We start from the raw sequence: 18,406 nt of genomic DNA, 5'->3' as shown, positions 1-18,406 counted from the left end.
CGCCAAAAATTCTATGAAAAGTCGGATAAGGCGGATACACTTTTGGCTCGGCGACTGCGTGAGAAACGCACGCTCAATCGAATCCTGGCATTAAGATGTCCTGACGGATCCGCAACGACTGACCCTAAAGTGATGACTTCCCTCTTTCAGGATTACTATGCTTCCCTCTATAACCTCCCCTCTGAGGCTGCTACTGACCCACACTATATAACAAATATCCAACACTATCTTTCTTCTTGTCAATTACCGAAATTATCCACAACGGACATTGAATTGCTCAATGATCCTATTACACGCGAAGAAATTCTCCTCACAATCGGGCAGCTCCGTCGCTCCTCCGCACCGGGTCCAGACGGATATACTGCCATATACTATAAGAAATTCTCCCAAGCCCTTCTCCCCATGTTACATTCACTATTTAACTCGCTGATGGAGGGGAACTCCCTCGATGCAGCGACTACCAGAGCCAATATTGTAGTTATTGCCAAACCTGATCGAGATCCTATGGAACTAAAGAACTATAGACCCATATCGTTATTGAATACAGATTTAAAGTTATTCGCCAAAATCCTGGCTAATCGACTTGCCCCTCACCTTCCCACACTGATACACCCAGATCAAGTAGGCTTTATCCCCAATCGACAGGCTGCGGATAATACTAGACGCCTTATAGATCTCATTCATCTCTCCCATCGGGACGCCACCCCAACATTGGTGGTGGCTCTTGACGCGGAAAAAGCCTTTGATAGGGTAGCCTGGCCCTTCATACAGCATACTCTTCAAGCAATCGGTATCCAAGGCTCATTTTATAATGCCATCACCTCGCTTTATGATAACCCCTCAGCGTCAATTCTGGTTAATGGCCTCACTTCCTCGCCCCTGTCTATCAAAAATGGCACCCGTCAGGGATGCCCACTTTCCCCTTTACTTTTTGCCCTAGTTATGGAACCACTGGCGGCGAAAATCCGTCTGAATCCCAATATCTCAGGTGTCCTGGTGGACAACCATGAATATAAAATCGCTCTATATGCAGATGATGTCATCCTGACTTTGACTAACCCATACACGTCCTTACAACAGCTTTTTCAGGAGATCCATACATATAGCTCCATTTCAAACTATAAACTCAATGCAGACAAAACAGAGATCCTAGATTTACATATCCCCCCGCAGGATATCACTACTTTACGCTCTTCCTTTGCCTGTAAATGGCAAAATACTAAACTTAAATATTTAGGTATTTATCTAACCAAATCTTATTCATCGCTATATGCTGCTAACTTCCCACGACTGATATCTCAGATTAAAACAGATCTTGCGGCCTGGAATAAATTATTTATTTCCTGGTTTGGCCGTATAGCAGCAGTCAAAATGAATTTATTACCACGGATATTGTACTTATGGCAAACCCTGCCTATCCACATCCCAGTCAAAATATTAAAGAATCTACAGCGGGATATATCTAGCTTTATATGGGCTGGGAAGAAACCCAGGGTTAAGATACGGCTATTACAACAACACCGCTCGGAAGGCGGTCTTGGCGTACCAGACCTTACTCGATACTATCGAGCCGCACACCTAGCTTCATGTGTCCTCTGGCACTCACCTCCAGCGCAGAGAACGTGGACATGCATTGAGGCACAATCTCTCCATATCTTCTCACTTGCAACCCTGCTGTGGTCCCCACCCCGCTCCCGACCCGCCTCTACTTTACTTTTGCCAACAGTGCGCTTTTCCCTGACAGTGTGGGATTTTTGCACTCGCTTCTATCAACTCCGATCCCACAATCCCTACCTAACTCCTCTATGGAACAACCCACTGTTCCCACCGGGTAATAACCACGCTGCATTTCAACACTGGACAACACACAATATTCTCTTCCTTCAGGACATTGCCCCTCTTTCCTCATTCCCATCCTTCGAAAATTTACAATCCCGCTACTTGCTCCCTCACTCGGTATTTTACCAATTTTTGCAAATTAGACACTTCTACGGTTCACTCCCTAAACCCACCAATCCCTCCATAGCTACCCCCCTGGAAATATGGTGCTGCGGCTCTCGCTTAACGAAGGGTCTCCTTTCACGCATATATCGAGTGTTACTGTCACACAATGTCCCCCCCAAGGAGAGTCACGAGTTGGCGTGGGAGAGGGAGGTGGGGGAGTCCTTAACCGTAGAGGAATGGGAGGATATTAGACAGGAAATTACCAAGAGCTCTATCTCGGTTCGTATAGCCGAAAACTCATATAAATTGTACTATCGCTGGTACTTGGTACCTACTAGATTACACTCTATTTATCCAACGTGCTCGGACGAGTGCTGGAGATTATGTGGTTGCAGGGGGAGCTTGCTGCATGTTTGGTGGTCTTGTCCAACAATTCGTCAATATTGGGGACAAATTCATAAATTGGTTCTAGAAGTTACGCACTTAACCGTGCCGGACTCACCTTTTTATTCACTACTCTCCCGTCCCATCCCTAACACCTCGCGCCATCAACGAGCCCTAATTAAACATATTCTGAACACAGCCAAATGTCTAATAGCATCCAAGTGGAAATCTGTGGCCCCTCCTACTATGGTCGCTACTATTAATGCAATTTGGTTCACATATAAGTTAGAGCGAATTACGGCCTCTCTTCGAGACTCCCCACTCTCTTTCACCGAGACATGGACACCATGGACCTTGCATTTCAACGCTGAACCTCCATTGACAACCATTTAGCATCTAATACCTAGTGCTACATTCTATATGTTTGATGCTGATTATTTGAGATGTTGTCTGGACCTTACCTACATCGAAAAGTTGTATCTATCGGTGGCTCGGACTGGCCGACCTTTCCCTCCCTCCCCCCTCCCCCCCCCCCTTCTTCATATTCTTTGTTTTTCCCCCCCTTTCTCTTAACTTTAATGGATAGTTGTAGCATTTTGGTAATCTGTCTTCATGGAGGCAAGCGAGACAACTATTTATTGATAGATCTATTGAGTTCCCCTCCCTCCTGATCATAATATGTCATTCGTTCCTTATATGCCATCTATTGTTACAACGTTGCATCTGTATGTTTATATCCTTATATAATCAATAAAACATTATTTAAAAAAAAAAAAAAATGGATAGGGACGAAATCTGGACCTTTATGGACCCTAATTTTAAGCCCATAGTCACTCCCGACTGTAGGAAGTGAAAGAAACGGCCCAGCTGGAATTCCTCTGTAGGGGCCTTCCTGGCCTCACACCAAGCAACATATTTTCTCCATATACGGTGATAATGTTTTGCTGTCACGTCCTTCCTAGCCTTTATCAGCGTAGGAATAACTTCATCCGGAATGCCTTTCTCCGCTAGGATCCGGCGTTCAACCGCCATGCCGTGAAACGCAGCCGCGGTAAGTCTTGGAACAGACAGGGCCCCTGTTGCAACAGATCCTGTCTGAGAGGCAGATGCCATGGGTCCTCTGTGAGCATTTCTTGCAGTTCCGGGTACCAAGTCCTTCTTGGCCAATCCGGAACAATGAGTATTGTTCTCACTCCTCTTTTTCTTACGATTCTCAGCACCTTGGGTATGAGAGGAAGAGGAGGAAACACATAGACCGACTGGAACACCCACGGTGTTACCAGTGCGTCCACAGCTATCGCCTGAGGGTCTCTTGACCTGGCGCAATACCTTTGTAGCTTTTTGTTGAGACGGGACGCCATCATGCCTACCTGTGGCAGTTCCCATCGATTTGTAATCTGAGTGAAGACTTCGTGATGAAGTCCCCACTCTCCCGGGTGGAGGTCGTGCCTGCTGAGGAAGTCTGCTTCCCAGTTGTCCACTCTCGGAATGAACACTGCTGACAGTGCTTGCACGTGATTCTCTGCCCAACGAAGAATCCTGGTGGCTTCCGCCATTGCCACTCTGCTTCTTGTGCCGCCCTGGCGGTTTACATCAGCCACTGCGGTGATGTTGTCTGACTGAATCAGCACCGGTTGGTTGCAAAGCAGAGGCTCCGCTTGACTCAGGGCGTTGTATATGGCCCTTAGTTCCAGGATATTTATGTGCAGACAAGCCTCCTGACTTAACCACAACCCTTGGAAGTTTCTTCCCTGAGTGACTGCCCCCCACCCTCGGAGGCTCGCATCCGTGGTCACCAGGACCCAGTCCTGTATGCCGAACCTGCGGCCCTCGAGAAGGTGAGCACTCTGTAGCCACCACAGAAGAGACACCCTGGCCCTCGGGGACAGGGTGATCAGCCGATGCATCTGAAGATGCGATCCGGACCACTTGTCCAACAGATCCCACTGAAAGATCCTCGCATGGAACCTGCCGAAGGGAATGGCTTCGTATGATGCCACCATCTTTCCCAGGACTCGCGTGCAGCGATGCACCGACACCTGTTTCGGTTTTAAGAGGTCTCTGACTAGAGTCACGAGCACTTGAGCCTTCTCTGCCGGGAGAAACACCATCTTCTGGTCCGTGTCCAGAATCATGCCCAGAAAAGGCAGACGCGTTGTAGGAATCAGCTGCGACTTTGGGATATTCAGAATCCAGCCGTGCTGTTGCAACACTTCCTGAGAGTGTGCTACGCTGATCAGCAACTGCTCTCTGGACCTCGCCTTTATGAGGAGATCGTCCAAGTATGGGATAATTGTGACTCCTTGCTTTCGAAGGAGCACCATCATTTCTGCCATTACCTTGGTAAATATTCTCGGTGCCGTGGAGAGCCCAAACGGCAACGTCTGGAATTGGTAATGACAGTCCTGTACCACAAATCTGAGGTACTCCTAATGAGGTGGATAAATGGGGACATGCAAGTAAGCATCCTTGATGTCCAGAGACACCATAAAATCCCCCTCTTCCAGGCTTGCAATGACCGCTCTGAGCGATTCCATTTTGAACTTGAATCTTTTCAGATAAATGTTCAGGGACTTTAAATTCAATATGGGTCTGACCGAACCGTCCGGTTTCGGTACCACAAACATTGTGGAATAGTATCCTCTTCCTTGTTGAAGGAGGGGAACCTTTACCACCACCTGCTGGAGATATAACTTGTGAATTGCCGCTAACACTACTTCCCGTTCCATGGGGGAAGCTGGCAGGGCCGATTTGAGGTAACGGTGAGGGGGCATCACTTCGAATTCCAGCTTGTATCCCTGAGACACAATCTGTATAGCCCAGGGATCCACCTGTAAGCGAACCCACTGGTGGCTGAAATTTCGGAGACGCGCCCCCACCGCACCTGGCTCCTGTGGAGCCCCAGCGTCATGCGGTGGATTTAGTGGAAGCCGGGGAGGACTTCTGTTCCTGGGAACTAGCTGTATGGTGCAGCTTCTTTCCTCTACCCCTGCCTCTGGCAAGAAAGGACGCACCTCTGACCTTCTTGCTTCTTTGTGATCGAAAGGACTGCATTTGGTAATACGGTGCTTTCTTAGGCTGTGAGGGAATATATGGCAAAAAATTTGACTTCCCAGCCGTAGCTGTGGAAACTAGGTCCGAGAGGCCGTCCTCAAACAATTCCTCACCCTTGTAAGGTAAAACCTCCATGTGCTTTTTGGAGTCGGCATCACCTGTCCATTGCCGAGTCCACAGGACCCTTCTGGCAGAAATTGACATTGCATTTATTCTAGAGCCCAGTAGGCAAATGTCCCTCTGGGCATCCCTCATATATAGGACAGCGTCTTTTATATGCCCCAGGGTCAGTAAAATGGTATCCTTGTCTAAGGTATCCATTTCCTCCAACAGATTATCTGTCCATGCTGCTACAGCACTACACATCCAGGCCGACGCAATTGCCAGCCTCAGTAGAGTACCTGAATGTGTATAAACAGACTTCAGGATACTTTCCTGCTTCCTATCTGCAGGATCCTTTAGGGCGGCCGTATCCTGTGACGGCAGGGCCACCTTCTTAGATAAGCGTGTCAGAGCTTTATCTACCCTAGGGGAGGATTCCCAGCGCACCCTGTCCGTTGGCGGGAAAGGGTACGCCATAAGTAACTTTTTGGAAATCAGCACTTTCCTATCGGGGGAATCCCACGCTTTTTCACATAATTCATTTAACTCATGTGAAGGGGGAAAAGTCACCTCTTGCTTTTTCTCCCCATACATATAAACCCTCTTGTCAGGGACAGGGTTTACCTCTGATATGTGCAATACATCCTTCATTGCTATAATCATGTAGCGGATGGCTTTAGCCATTTTAGGCTGCAATTTTGCATCATCCTCATCGACACTGGAGTCAGAATCCGTGTCGATATCTGTGTCAACAATTTTGGATAGTGGGCGCTTCTGAGACCCTGACGGCCTCTGCGCTGTAGGATCAGGCATGGGCTGAGACCCCGACTGTCCCAAGGCATCAGCTTTATCCAACCTTTTATGCAAGGAGTTTACATTATCATTTAACACCTTCCACATATCCATCCAATCAGGTGTCGGCGCCGTCGGCGGAGACACGTCATTCATCTGCACATGCTCTGCCTCCACATAGCCCTCTTCGTCAAACATGTCGACACACCACACACACAGGGGATGCTCTATATGAGGGCAGGACCCCCACAAGGCCTTTTGGAGAGACAGAGAGAGAGTATGCCAGCACACACCCCAGCGCTATATGACCCAGGAATCACACAGTAACTTAGTGTTTACCCAGTAGCTGCTGTATATATGATTAATGCGCTAAATTTATGTGCCCCCCCTCTCTTTTTACCCTTTCTACCGTGAGTCTGCAGGGGAGAGCCTGGGGAGCTTCCTCTCAGCGGAGCTGTGGAGAGAAAATGGCGCTGGTGAGTGCTGAGGAAGAAGGCCCCGCCCCCTCAGCGGCGGGCTTCTGTCCCGCGATTTTGTGTGAAATTAATGGCGGGGGCTCATGCATATAACAGTGTCCAACTGTATATATGCTGCTTTTGCCAGGAGGTACTTAATTGCTGCCCAGGGCGCCCCCCCCGCGCCCTGCACCCTACAGTGACCGGAGTGTGTGGGTTAGTGTGGGCGCAATGGCGCACAGCTGCAGTGCTGTGCGCTACCTCATATGAAGACAGGAGTCTTCTGCCGCCGATTTCGACGACTTCTTGCTTCAACCCGCCGGCTTCTGTCTTCTGGCTCTGCGAGGGGGACGGCGGCGCGGCTCCGGGAACGGACGACCAAGGTTAGGTTCCTGTGTTCGATCCCTCTGGAGCTAATGGTGTCCAGTAGCCTAAGAAGCGCAACCTAGCCGCAGTTAGTAGGTTTGCTTCTTTCCCCTCAGTCCCACGTAGCAGAGAGTCTGTTGCCAGCAGAAGCTCTCTGAAAATAAAAAAACCTAACTAAAATACTTTCTTATTAGCAAGCTCAGGAGAGCTCACTAAAATGCACCCAGCTCTGTCCGGGCACAGATTCTAACTGAGGTCTGGAGGAGGGGCATAGATGGAGGAGCCAGTGCACACCAGTAGTACTAAATCTTTCTTAGAGTGCCCAGTCTCCTGCGGAGCCCGTCTATTCCCCATGGTCCTTACGGAGTCCCCAGCATCCACTAGGACGTTAGAGAAATGTTTATTTACAGCAGTGATTAAAAAGCACAATGCAAAATAATGAACATGACAATATCTGTTGTTAGGAAACCATTTTTTGTCTTACAGGGAGGGGAGCCATGCAATATTAATGAATCCACCATATTCAGTCTATTTGCCAGTGGCTTTGACACTAAGCCGCCTCTTAGTGTCCCAATTCATGTTGTAGAGCTTAACAATGTGCCGGCAGAGTTGAAAATGTATGTGGGAAACTCACCTCAAGAGCACAGTGCAAAGACTTCACCCTCAAGGAACGTACAGCTGCAGTCTAAGGTAAGGTAAAATCTTGTTACGTGCAGTATTTTTCTGACTTTGGTGCTAAATAATAAGCAAATGGTGAAAACTTGATTGCAAAAATGTAGAAGCTAAAAACTTAAGCACAATGCTGTTGTTTATATTGGCTCATACCAGTATGGAGGAATTGTCATGTGACCCTGGGCTCTACTAGTCAGTAGTGGTCCTCGATTATCTTAATCATGAGATAAAGGGCTTGAGTCTATTGTGGGTATAAAGAAAAACAGGGTAAGTAACTGTGCACCTGGCCAACTCATGTTACTTTGCATGGGGTGTAAATATATATAGCTTTTTTTGCATGCAGGATAAATACTGGCTACATTTGCATGTATTGCATGTAGCCAACAGATGCTTGGCAGCTTTATTTTTATACTGCAATTTACATTTGAGTTCCGAAAACAAATATAGGGGGAGGGAAGAAACATATGGAGTATGTGCTGCCGTACTGAATACGGCAAAGGAAGAGAGGCTGTGTGGGCAATGATTAATGTAGGGAATTAACATGAGAGAAAGGCAGTGAAATAGCATTGAATGGGTTTGGTATGTTAGGTCAACGTGCATCATGTCTACATGAGAATGTCAACATGGTTGAACTGTCAATGGCAACCATGTCGACATGCATAGGGGGATATTCAAATGTTTGAAAAGTCAGTTGGGTGTCTGTTTTTTCCTATCTAATAGACAGGAAAAAACAGACACCCAAATGACTTTTCAAACATTTGAATTTCCCCCATTATGTTTTCACGGATTACATGTCAACATGATAGAATGTTGACCTAACGTTGTCCCTGGTGGCCCCACAGACACTTCCCTGGTCTCAATAGCTGCAGCAGTCCCGGCGGTCATGTGATGTGCAATTCTGGCACAAGCATCAGAGAAGCGGAATTCCAGTAAGTATTCTGTCCTCATCCCTAATCCCTCTCCCTTTTTCCTCCCCCGAAGAAGTCCCGACACCACTCAGTAGACCAGCGCTGGATCACCGACAGCTGACATCACAAAGGTGAGTATCGTGGTTCAGGGATAGGGTTAGGGCCCGGATGGGGGGGAGGGATAGGCACTAGGGGGCTTAGGGTTTGGAACTTGGGGGGTGGTTAGCCCTAGTCACCAGCCGGAGGGTTAGCCATGGCCACCACACCGAGGGTTAGGGTAGAGGATGGGGAAGGGAGGGGGGGGAGGTTCACTGTCATTTCATGTGACTGCAGGCATCCCGACGGCAGTCATTTAGTATGTATTCCTTTGGCAACATAGCATATAAAAACACAAGATTTTGCCTTCTACTAAAAATATTCAAACCCGAACATTCCTGAGAATATTGCAGAAAGTTTAGAGATTTATTTTTTCAAAAATATGTTTATTAAAGCTCTGGACATTATAATTAGAAAGACATGTATCATTGATGAGTTGTCATACAATCAAGATGATTTAGTAATACAGTATGAATAGATAGGGATAGAGAAAAAAAACAATCGCTAATGTAGAGCCAAATTTTTTCAGTATTATAAAGTAGTGTATTCTATTTCATGGCCTTCTTCGGTGGGGTATATATAGTAGATACTGAAACCAAACATGAAAAGATAAATATCTCATCTTACAGGAACCCATGAATTGAAAAACTGACAAGTAATCTTAATTAGCACAATAAAAATAAATAAAAGAAAGGAACAGAAAAGAAGACAAACATTATTAGAGGAGACATAAAGAAAAGTTCAGATAACATGCACAGCTGGGGCTTACCTGGATCCCACGACTCGTTGATCCATCCATGGAACAGATCAGAAACAAGATGAGGAGGAGATAAGAGAAAGGATAGTCAGGAAAAATTTGTTCAGAAGAGAAGGAAGAATAAAAGAAAGAAAGTTGTTGTGAGGAGAGTTAAAGAGTAATGGGGGTTTGATCAGCCATAGGCCCTCATTCCGAGTTGTTCGCTCGGTAATTTTCTTCACATCGCAGCGATTTTCCGCTAATTGCGTATGCGCAATGTTCGCACTGCGACTGCGCCAAGTAAATTTGCTAAGAAGTTTGGTATTTTACTCACAGCATTACGAGGTTTTTTCTTCGTTCTGGTGATCGGAGTGTGATTGACAGGAAGTGGGTGTTTCTGGGCGGAAACTGGCCGTTTTATGTGAGTGTGTGAAAAAACGCTACCGTTTCTGGGAAAAACGCGGGAGTGGTTGGAGAAACGGGGGAGTGTCTGGGCGAACGCTGGGTGTGTTTGTGACGTCAAACCAGGAACGACAAGCACTGAACTGATCGCACTGGAAGAGTAAGTCTCGAGCTACTCAGAAACTGCACAGAAAAATCTTTTTGCAATATTGCGAATACTTCGTTCGCAATTCTGCTAAGCTAAGATACACTCCCAGAGGGCGGCGGCTTAGCGTGTGTACTGCTGCGAAAAGCGGCTAGCGAGCGAACAACTCGGAATGAGGGCCATAGTCAGTAAGAATGCCATGAAATTTGTTGGAAGCATTCCTGGACAGCTAATTTAGTAGATAGGGGCTTGGAGATTTTAAGTAGTAAAATAATTCCCCACAATAATGGGGTGTATAATGGGGGTGATTCAGACCTGATCGCTGGGCTGCTAACTTTGCTGCCCTTCGTTCAGATAGTCACCGCCCCCAGGGGGAGTGTAAATTCGTTGTGCAAGTGTGCGATCCCATGTGTACGCCGAACTGCAAAAATCCAGTGTGTGCAGTCTGTGTGCAGCCCAGGACTTACTCCTACAGTGCAATCAAAACAGGCTGATCGGGGCCGGAGCTGACGCCAGACACCCTCCCTGAAAACGTTTGGGAACGCCTGAGTTTTTCCGGACACTCCCAATAAACGGTCAGTTACTACCCACAAACAGCCTCCTCCTGTCAATCACCTTGCGAACGCCCGTGCGATCAGATTTTTCGCACCATCCCGTCGCTGACTGGCGATGTGCTTTGTTGTTGTCCGATGCATGCGCAGTTAGTACCCGATCGCCCGCTGTGCGCAATCAGGCCCAATATTAGCTAATCACCATAGCTATGTTTCATAGGACAGTAACAAATATATTTTATGGATCCCATTTCGGTTGTTCATTTTTGATTCTTGTTTGTTTCATCTTGTCTTCTTAGTAAGATAAAACTGCTTCTAACATCTACGTTTCCTTTGGAAGGAGCCCACATACTTCCCAAGTTGGGTGAAGACTAGATATGGAGCTTGGTACCTTGAGCCCAACACATGGAAGAAGCATAAAGTCAATGAGCCATTAACAGATCCAGCTGTAGAAAAGACCATTAGGGGCATGCATTCAACACATAGGCTCAGCCAAAAGGTAACTTACACACGTTATATAGTTTCAGTTTTTATAAGTAAATGATACGTGAGACATTGTCGCTAATTCATGCAGCTAATCTAACCACATAGTTCACCAATGCCAGCGTCGGATTGGTATGCCGGGATGCTGAGGCGGTTTTGCCCCAACACACAGCCGATTCATCTATTATAATAACTTCTGCCACAGGCTGTCCAGGCTGGAGCTGCGGCTGTGAAGTTGCTGGGTGCCGCCCACTATGCAAATAACCCAGCCGCAGCCAGCGCAGTGAGAGGCCGGGCATCACACATATCCAGACCGACGGCCTCTCACAGCGCTGGCTGCGGCTGGGTTATTTGCATAGTTTGCTGCACCCAGCGGTACTAGCCCAACCTACCACAGAACTGGAATGAATGGCTGAGCAGTGCAGACTGGATGGCTGCCTGTCTACTTCAGCTGCTGATCCCGGACACCAGCGTTAGGCAACAGAACTTGGTAAGCACCAGGGATGCTGGCCGGCTTTCCTGCTGGGAGGTAGCCCCTGGCCAGTGATAAACTCTATTACTACCCTGGTTGCAGCCCACATGTGAGAACTCTCCCCAACCCCACACTCACACACAATCTCCTATACACACACACACACACACACACACACACACACACACACACACACACACACACACACATCACCTCACACACTGACACACAGTCCCCTACACACACCACCACCACCACATGCCGACACACTGCCCCCTGTACCCAGCACCACACACACTGACACACACTGCCCCTGCACCACATACACTGCCCCCTGTACCCAGCACCACACACACTGACACACACTGCCCCCTGTATCCAGCACCTGACATACAGCTCCCTGTACCCAGTCCCCCACCAGCACCTCACACACTGCCCAATGTACGCAGCACCACACACACTGACACACACTGCCCCTGCACCAAGCACCACACACAGTGCCCACTGTACGCAGCACCACACACACTGACACAGCCCCTCACCAGCACCTCACACACTGCCCTCTGTATGTAGCACTGCACACACTGGCACTCACTGCCCCCTGTATGCAGCCCCACACGCACTAACACACAGACCCCTGTATCCAGCACCTCACACACTGCCCCCTGTAGCTATCCACTTACCAGCACCTCACACACTGACACAGCCCCCTGTACCCAGCCCCTGACACACTGCCCCCTGTACGCAGCACCACACACACTGCCACACAGCCCCCTGTACGCAGCACCACACACACTGCCTCTTGTATGCAGCACCACACACACTGACACACACTGCCCCCTGTACCATGCCACTCACCAGCACCTCACACACTGACACAGCCCCCTGTACCCAGCCACTCACCAGCACATCACACACTGACACAGCCCCCTGTACCCAGCTCCTCACCAGCACCTCACACATTGTCCCCTGTACGCTGCACCGCACACACTGACACACACTGCTCCGTGTACACAGCACCACACACACTGATAAACACTGCCCCCTGTACGCAGCATCACACACGCTGACACACACTGCCCCCTGTACGCAGCACCACACATGCTGACACACACTGCCCCCTATACCCAGTCCCTCACCAGTACCTCACACACTGCCCCCTCTATCCAGTACCACACACACTGCCCCCTGTACCCAGCCCCTCATACACTTCCCCCTGTACCCAGCACCACACACACTTTCCCAGCACCACACACACTTTTACCCAGCGCCAAACACAATAACACACAGACCCCTGTATCCAGCACCTCATACACTGCCCCCCTGTACCCAGTCCCTCACACACTGCCCCTGTACCCACTGTAAATACCAAATTGCTTTCTAACAAATATTTAAAATGCCCGCTCTAATATGTATTGTAAACGCCTGCACATCTTATTACCATGTGCCATGAATGTGCGCTATACATAGCGAAACACTACATCCCATAAGAGAAAACAATACACCCACACATTATCTGAGTTCCAAAGCTCATTGATGTATATATTTGTTATTAAAAAGATATGGATTCAATATTTCTCTGACGTCCTAGTGGATGCTGGGAACTCCGTAAGGACCATGGGGAATAGACGGGCTCCGCAGGAGACTGGGCACTCTAAGAAAGAATTAGATCTACTGGTGTGCACTGGCTCCTCCCTCTATGCCTCTCCTCCAGACCTCAGTTAGAATCTGTGCCCGGCTCGAGCTGGTTGCACACTAGGGGCTCTCCTGAGCTCTTAGTAAAGAAAGTATTTATTAGGTTTTTTATTTTCAGTGAGATCTGCTGGCAACAGACTCACTGCTACGAGGGACTTAGGGGAGAGAAGCAAACCTACCTGCTTGCAGCTAGCTTGTGCTTCTAGGCTACTGGACACCATTAGCTCCAGAGGGATCGAACACAGGCCCAGCCTCGGTCGTCCGGTCCCGGAGCCGCGCCGCCGTCCCCCTTGCAGAGCCAGAAGACGGAAGAATCCGAGTAGAAAATCGGCGGCTGAAGACTCCGGTCTTCATTAAGGTAGCGCACAGCACTGCAGCTGTACGCCATTGCTCCCCATGCACACCACATACTCCGGTCACTGATGGGTGCAGGGCGCTGGGGGGGGGGGGGGGGGGGGGGGGCGCCCTGGGCTGCAATTAGATTACCTTAAAAATGGCAAAAAAACACATAATATAGTCTAACAAACTATATATGTGTAAAAATCCCCTGCCATAATATTAATAAAAGAGCGGGAGAAGTCCGCTGTGGAAGGGGCGGGGCGATCTCCCTCAGCACACTGGCGCCATTTTCTCTTCACAGTTCCGCTGGAAGACAGCTCCCCAGGCTCTCCCCTGCAGTTTCCAGGCTCAATAGGGTAAAAAAGAGAGGGGGGGCACTAAATTTAGGCGCAATACTGTGTATTATAGCTGCTATAGGTAAAATCACCTTGTGTAGTGTAAATCCCTGTGTTATATAGCGCTGTGGTGTGTGCTGGCATACTCTCTCTCTGTCTCCCCAAAGGACTTGGTGGGGTCCTGTCCTCAGTCAGAGCATTCCCTGTGTGTGTGCGGTGTGTCGGTACGGCTGTGTCGACATGTTTGATGAGGAGGCTTATGTGGAGGCGGAGTAGGTGCCGATAAATGTGATGTCACCCCCTGCGGGGTCGACACCAGAGTGGATGGATATGTGGAAGGTATTAACCGACAGTGTCAACTCCTTACATAAAAGGTTTGATGACATAACAGCTGTGGGACAGCCGGCTCAGCCAGTGCCTGCCCAGGCGTCTCAAAGGCCATCAGGGGCTCAAAAACGCCCGCTACCTCAGATGGCAGACACAGATGTCGACACGGAGTCTGACTCCAGTGTCGACGACGACGAGACTAATGTACATTCCACTAAGGCTATCCGTTGCATGATTACGGCAATGAAAAATGTGTTGCACATTTCTGACATTAACCCAGGTACCACTAAAAAGGGTATTATGTTTGGGGAGAAAAAGCAACCGGTGGTTTTTCCCCCTTCAGATGAGTTAAATGAAGTGTGTGAAGAAGCGTGGGCATCCCCTGATAAAAAATTAGTGATTTCTAAAAAGTTACTAATGGCGTACCCTTTCCCGCCAGAGGACAGGGTACGTTGGGAGACATCCCCGAGGGTGGATAAAGCGCTCACACGCTTGTCAAAAAAGGTGGCACTACCGTCTCAGGATACGGCCGCCTTAAAGGAGCCTGCGGATAGAAAGCAGGAGGCTATCCTGAAGTCTGTATATACACACTCAGGTACTATACTGAGACCTGCTATTGCTTCAGCATGGATGTGCAGTGCTGCAGCAGCGTGGTCTGATTCCCTGTCTGATAATATTGATTCCCTTGACAGGGACACTATATTGCTAACCATAGAGCATATTAAAGACGTAGTCTTATACATGAGAGATACACAGAGGGATATTTGCCGGCTGGCATCTAGAATAAATGCAATGTCCATTTCTGCCAGGAGAGTATTATGGACTCGGCAGTGGACAGGGGATGCGGATTCTAAAAGGCACATGGAGGTTTTGCCTTACAAGGGTGAGGAATTGTTTGGGGATGGTCTCTCGGACCTCGTTTCCACAGCGACAGCTGGGAAGTCGACATTTTTACCCCAGGTTCCCTCACAGCCAAAGAAAGCACCGTATTATCAGGTACAGTCCTTTTGGCCCCAGAAAGGCAAGCGGGTTAAAGGCGCGTCCTTTCTGCCCAGAGGCAGGGGTAGAGGGAAAAAGCTGCACCATACAGCCAGTTCCCAAGAACAGAAATCCTCCCCTGCTTCCACTAAATCCACCGCATGACGCTGGGGCTCCACTGGTGGAGCCAGGTGCGGTGGGGGCCCGTCTCCGGAACTTCAGCGACCGGTGGGTTTGCTCACAAGTGGATCCCTGGGTTCTACAAGTGGTATCTCAGAGATACAAGCTGGAATTCGAGACGTCTCCCCCTCGCCGTTACCTCAAATCTGCCTTGCCAGCTACTCCCCCGGACAGGGAGGTAGTGCTGGCGGCAATTCACAAGCTGTTCCTCCAGCAGGTGATAATAAAAGTTCCCCTCCTTCAACAGGGACGGGGTTACTATTCCACAATGTTTGTGGTACCGAAACCAGACGGTTCGGTGAGACCCATTCTAAATTTAAAATCCTTGAACACTTATATAAGAAGGTTCAAGTTCAAAATGGAATCGCTCAGGGCGGTTATTGCAAGCCTGGAAGAAGGGGATTACATGGTATCACTGGACATCAAGGATGCGTACCTGCATGTCCCCATTTACCCACCTCACCAGGTGTACCTCCGGTTTGTGGTACAAGACTGCCATTACCAATTCCAGACGTTGCCGTTTGGTCTGTCCACGGCACCGAGGGTATTTACCAAGGTAATGGCCGAAATGATGATACTCCTTCGAAAGAAGGGAGTTCTCATTATCCCATACTTGGACGATCTCCTTATAAAGGCGAGGTCCAGGGAACAGTTGTTGGTCGGAGTAGCACTATCTCAGGAAGTGCTTCAACAGCACGGCTGGATTCTGAATATTCCAAAGTCGCAGCTGGTTCCTACGACGCGTCTGCTGTTCCTGGGTATGATTCTGGACACAGAACAGAAGAAGGTGTTTCTCCCGGAGGAGAAGGCCAAGGAGTTGTCATCTCTGGTCAGAGACCTCCTGAAACCAAAACAGGTGTCGGTGCATCACTGCACGCGAGTCCTGGGAAAGATGGTAGCTTCTTACGAGGCAATTCCATTCGGCAGGTTCCATGCAAGGATCTTTCAGTGGGATCTGTTGGACAAGTGGTCCGGATCGCATCTTCAGATGCATCGGTTGATCACCCTGTCCCCGAGGGCCAGGGTGTCTCTGCTGTGGTGGCTGCAGAGTGCTCATCTTCTAGAGGGCTGCAGATTCGGCATACAGGACTGGGTCCTGGTGACCACGGATGCAAGCCTCCGAGGTTGGGGGGCAGTCACTCAGGGAAGAAACTTCCAAGGACAATGGTCGAGTCAGGAGGCTTCCCTACACATAAATATTCTGGAACTAAGGGCCATTTACAATGCCCTAAGTCAGGCAAGACCCCTGCTTCAAAACCAGCCGGTGCTGATTCAGTCAGACAACATCACGGCGGTCGCCCATGTAAACCGACAGGGCGGCACAAGAAGCAGGATGGCGATGGCAGAAGCCACAAAGATTCTCCGATTGGCGGAAAATCATGTGATAGCACTGTCAGCAGTGTTCATTCCGGGAGTGGACAACTGGGAAGCAGACTTCCTCAGCAGGCACGACCTCCACCCGGGAGAGTGGGGACTTCATCCAGAAGTCTTCCAACTGATTGTGAACCGTTGGGAACGGCCACAGGTGGACATGATGGCGTCCCGCCTAAACAAAAAGCTAAAAAGATATTGCGCTAGGTCAGGGGACCCTCAGGCGATAGCTGTGGACGCTCTAGTGACACCGTGGGTGTACCAGTCGGTTTATGTGTTCCCTCCTCTTCCTCTCATACCAAAGGTGCTGAGGATAATAAGAAAAAGAGGAGTAAGAACTATACTCATCGTTCCGGATTGGCCAAGAAGGACTTGGTACCCGGAACTACAAGAAATGATCTCAGAGGACCCTTGGCCTCTGCCTCTCAGACAGGACCTGCTACAGCAGGGGCCCTGTCTGTACCAAGACTTACCGCGGCTGCGTTTGACGGCATGGCGGTTGAACGCCGGATCCTGATGGAAAAGGGCATTCCGGTTGAAGTCATTCCTACGCTGATAAAGGCTAGGAAAGAGGTGACAGCAAAGCATTATCACCGCATATGGCGAAAATATGTTGCTTGGTGTGAGGCTATGAAGGCCCCACAGAAGAATTTCAGCTGGGTCGATTTCTGCACTTCCTACAGTCAGGAGTGACTATGGGCCTAAAATTGGGATCCATTAAAGTCCCTGTCTATTTTCTTTCATAAAGAACTGGCTTCACTGCCTGAAGTTCAGATGTTTGTTAAGGGAGTGCTGCATATTCAGCCCCCTTTTGTGCCCCCAGTGGCACCTTGGGATCTCAACGTGGTGTTGGATTTCCTAAAATCACATTGGTTTGAGCCACTTCAGACCGTGGAATTAAAATATCTCACGTGGAAAGTGGTCATGCTTTTGGCCTTGGCTTCGGCTAGGCGGGTGTCAGAATTGGCGGCTTTGTCCTGTAAAAGCCCCTATCTGATCTTCCATATGGACAGAGAAGAATTGAGGACGCGTCCCCAATTCCTCCCTAAGGTGGTATCAGCGTTTCACTTGAACCAACCTATTGTGGTGCCGGCGGCTACTCAGGACTTGGAGGCTTCCAAGTTGCTGGACGTAGTCCGGGCCCTGAAAATCTATGTTTCCAGGACGGCTTGAGTCAGAAAGACTGACTCGCTGTTTATCCTGCATGCACCCAACAAGTTGGGTGCTCCTGCTTCTAAGCAGACTATTGCTCGCTGGATCTGCTCCACGATTCAACTTGCACATTCTGCGGCTGGACTGCAGCATCCTAAATCAGTCAAAGCCCATTCCACGAGGAAGGTGGGCTCTTCTTGGGCGGCTGCCAGACGGGTCTCGGCTTTACAACTTTGCCGAGCTGCTACCTGGTCGGGATCAAACACGTTTGCAAAATTCTACAAGTTTGATACCCTGGCTGTGGAGGACCTTGAGTTTGCTCATTCGGTGCTGCAGAGTCATCCGCACTCTCCCGCCCGTTTGGGAGCTTTGGTATAATCCCCATGGTCCTTACGGAGTTCCCAGCATCCACTAGGACGTCAGAGAAAATAAGATTTTACTCACCGGTAAATCTATTTCTCGTAGTC

The 18,406-nt window shown here is 49.1% G+C and overlaps 1 protein-coding gene across 1 annotated transcript in view; it reads left to right on the top strand.

Moving 5' to 3' along the window:
• The window catches only part of FAM47E (family with sequence similarity 47 member E), a 116,508-nt gene that overhangs the window by 48,636 nt on the left and 49,466 nt on the right, over positions 1 to 18,406 (top strand). The window contains exons 6-7 of the mRNA XM_063919722.1: positions 7,584 to 7,787; positions 10,948 to 11,106. Coding sequence (XP_063775792.1) covers positions 7,584 to 7,787; positions 10,948 to 11,106 — 363 coding nt within the window. The remainder of the gene's footprint in view (positions 1 to 7,583; positions 7,788 to 10,947; positions 11,107 to 18,406) is intronic.

Source organism: Pseudophryne corroboree, chromosome 1 (genome assembly GCF_028390025.1).
Source record: "Pseudophryne corroboree isolate aPseCor3 chromosome 1, aPseCor3.hap2, whole genome shotgun sequence".
Lineage (NCBI taxonomy): Eukaryota > Metazoa > Chordata > Amphibia > Anura > Myobatrachidae > Pseudophryne > Pseudophryne corroboree.
Note: the sequence above shows the minus strand (reverse complement) of the source record. Positions and strands in the feature narration are given on the sequence as shown.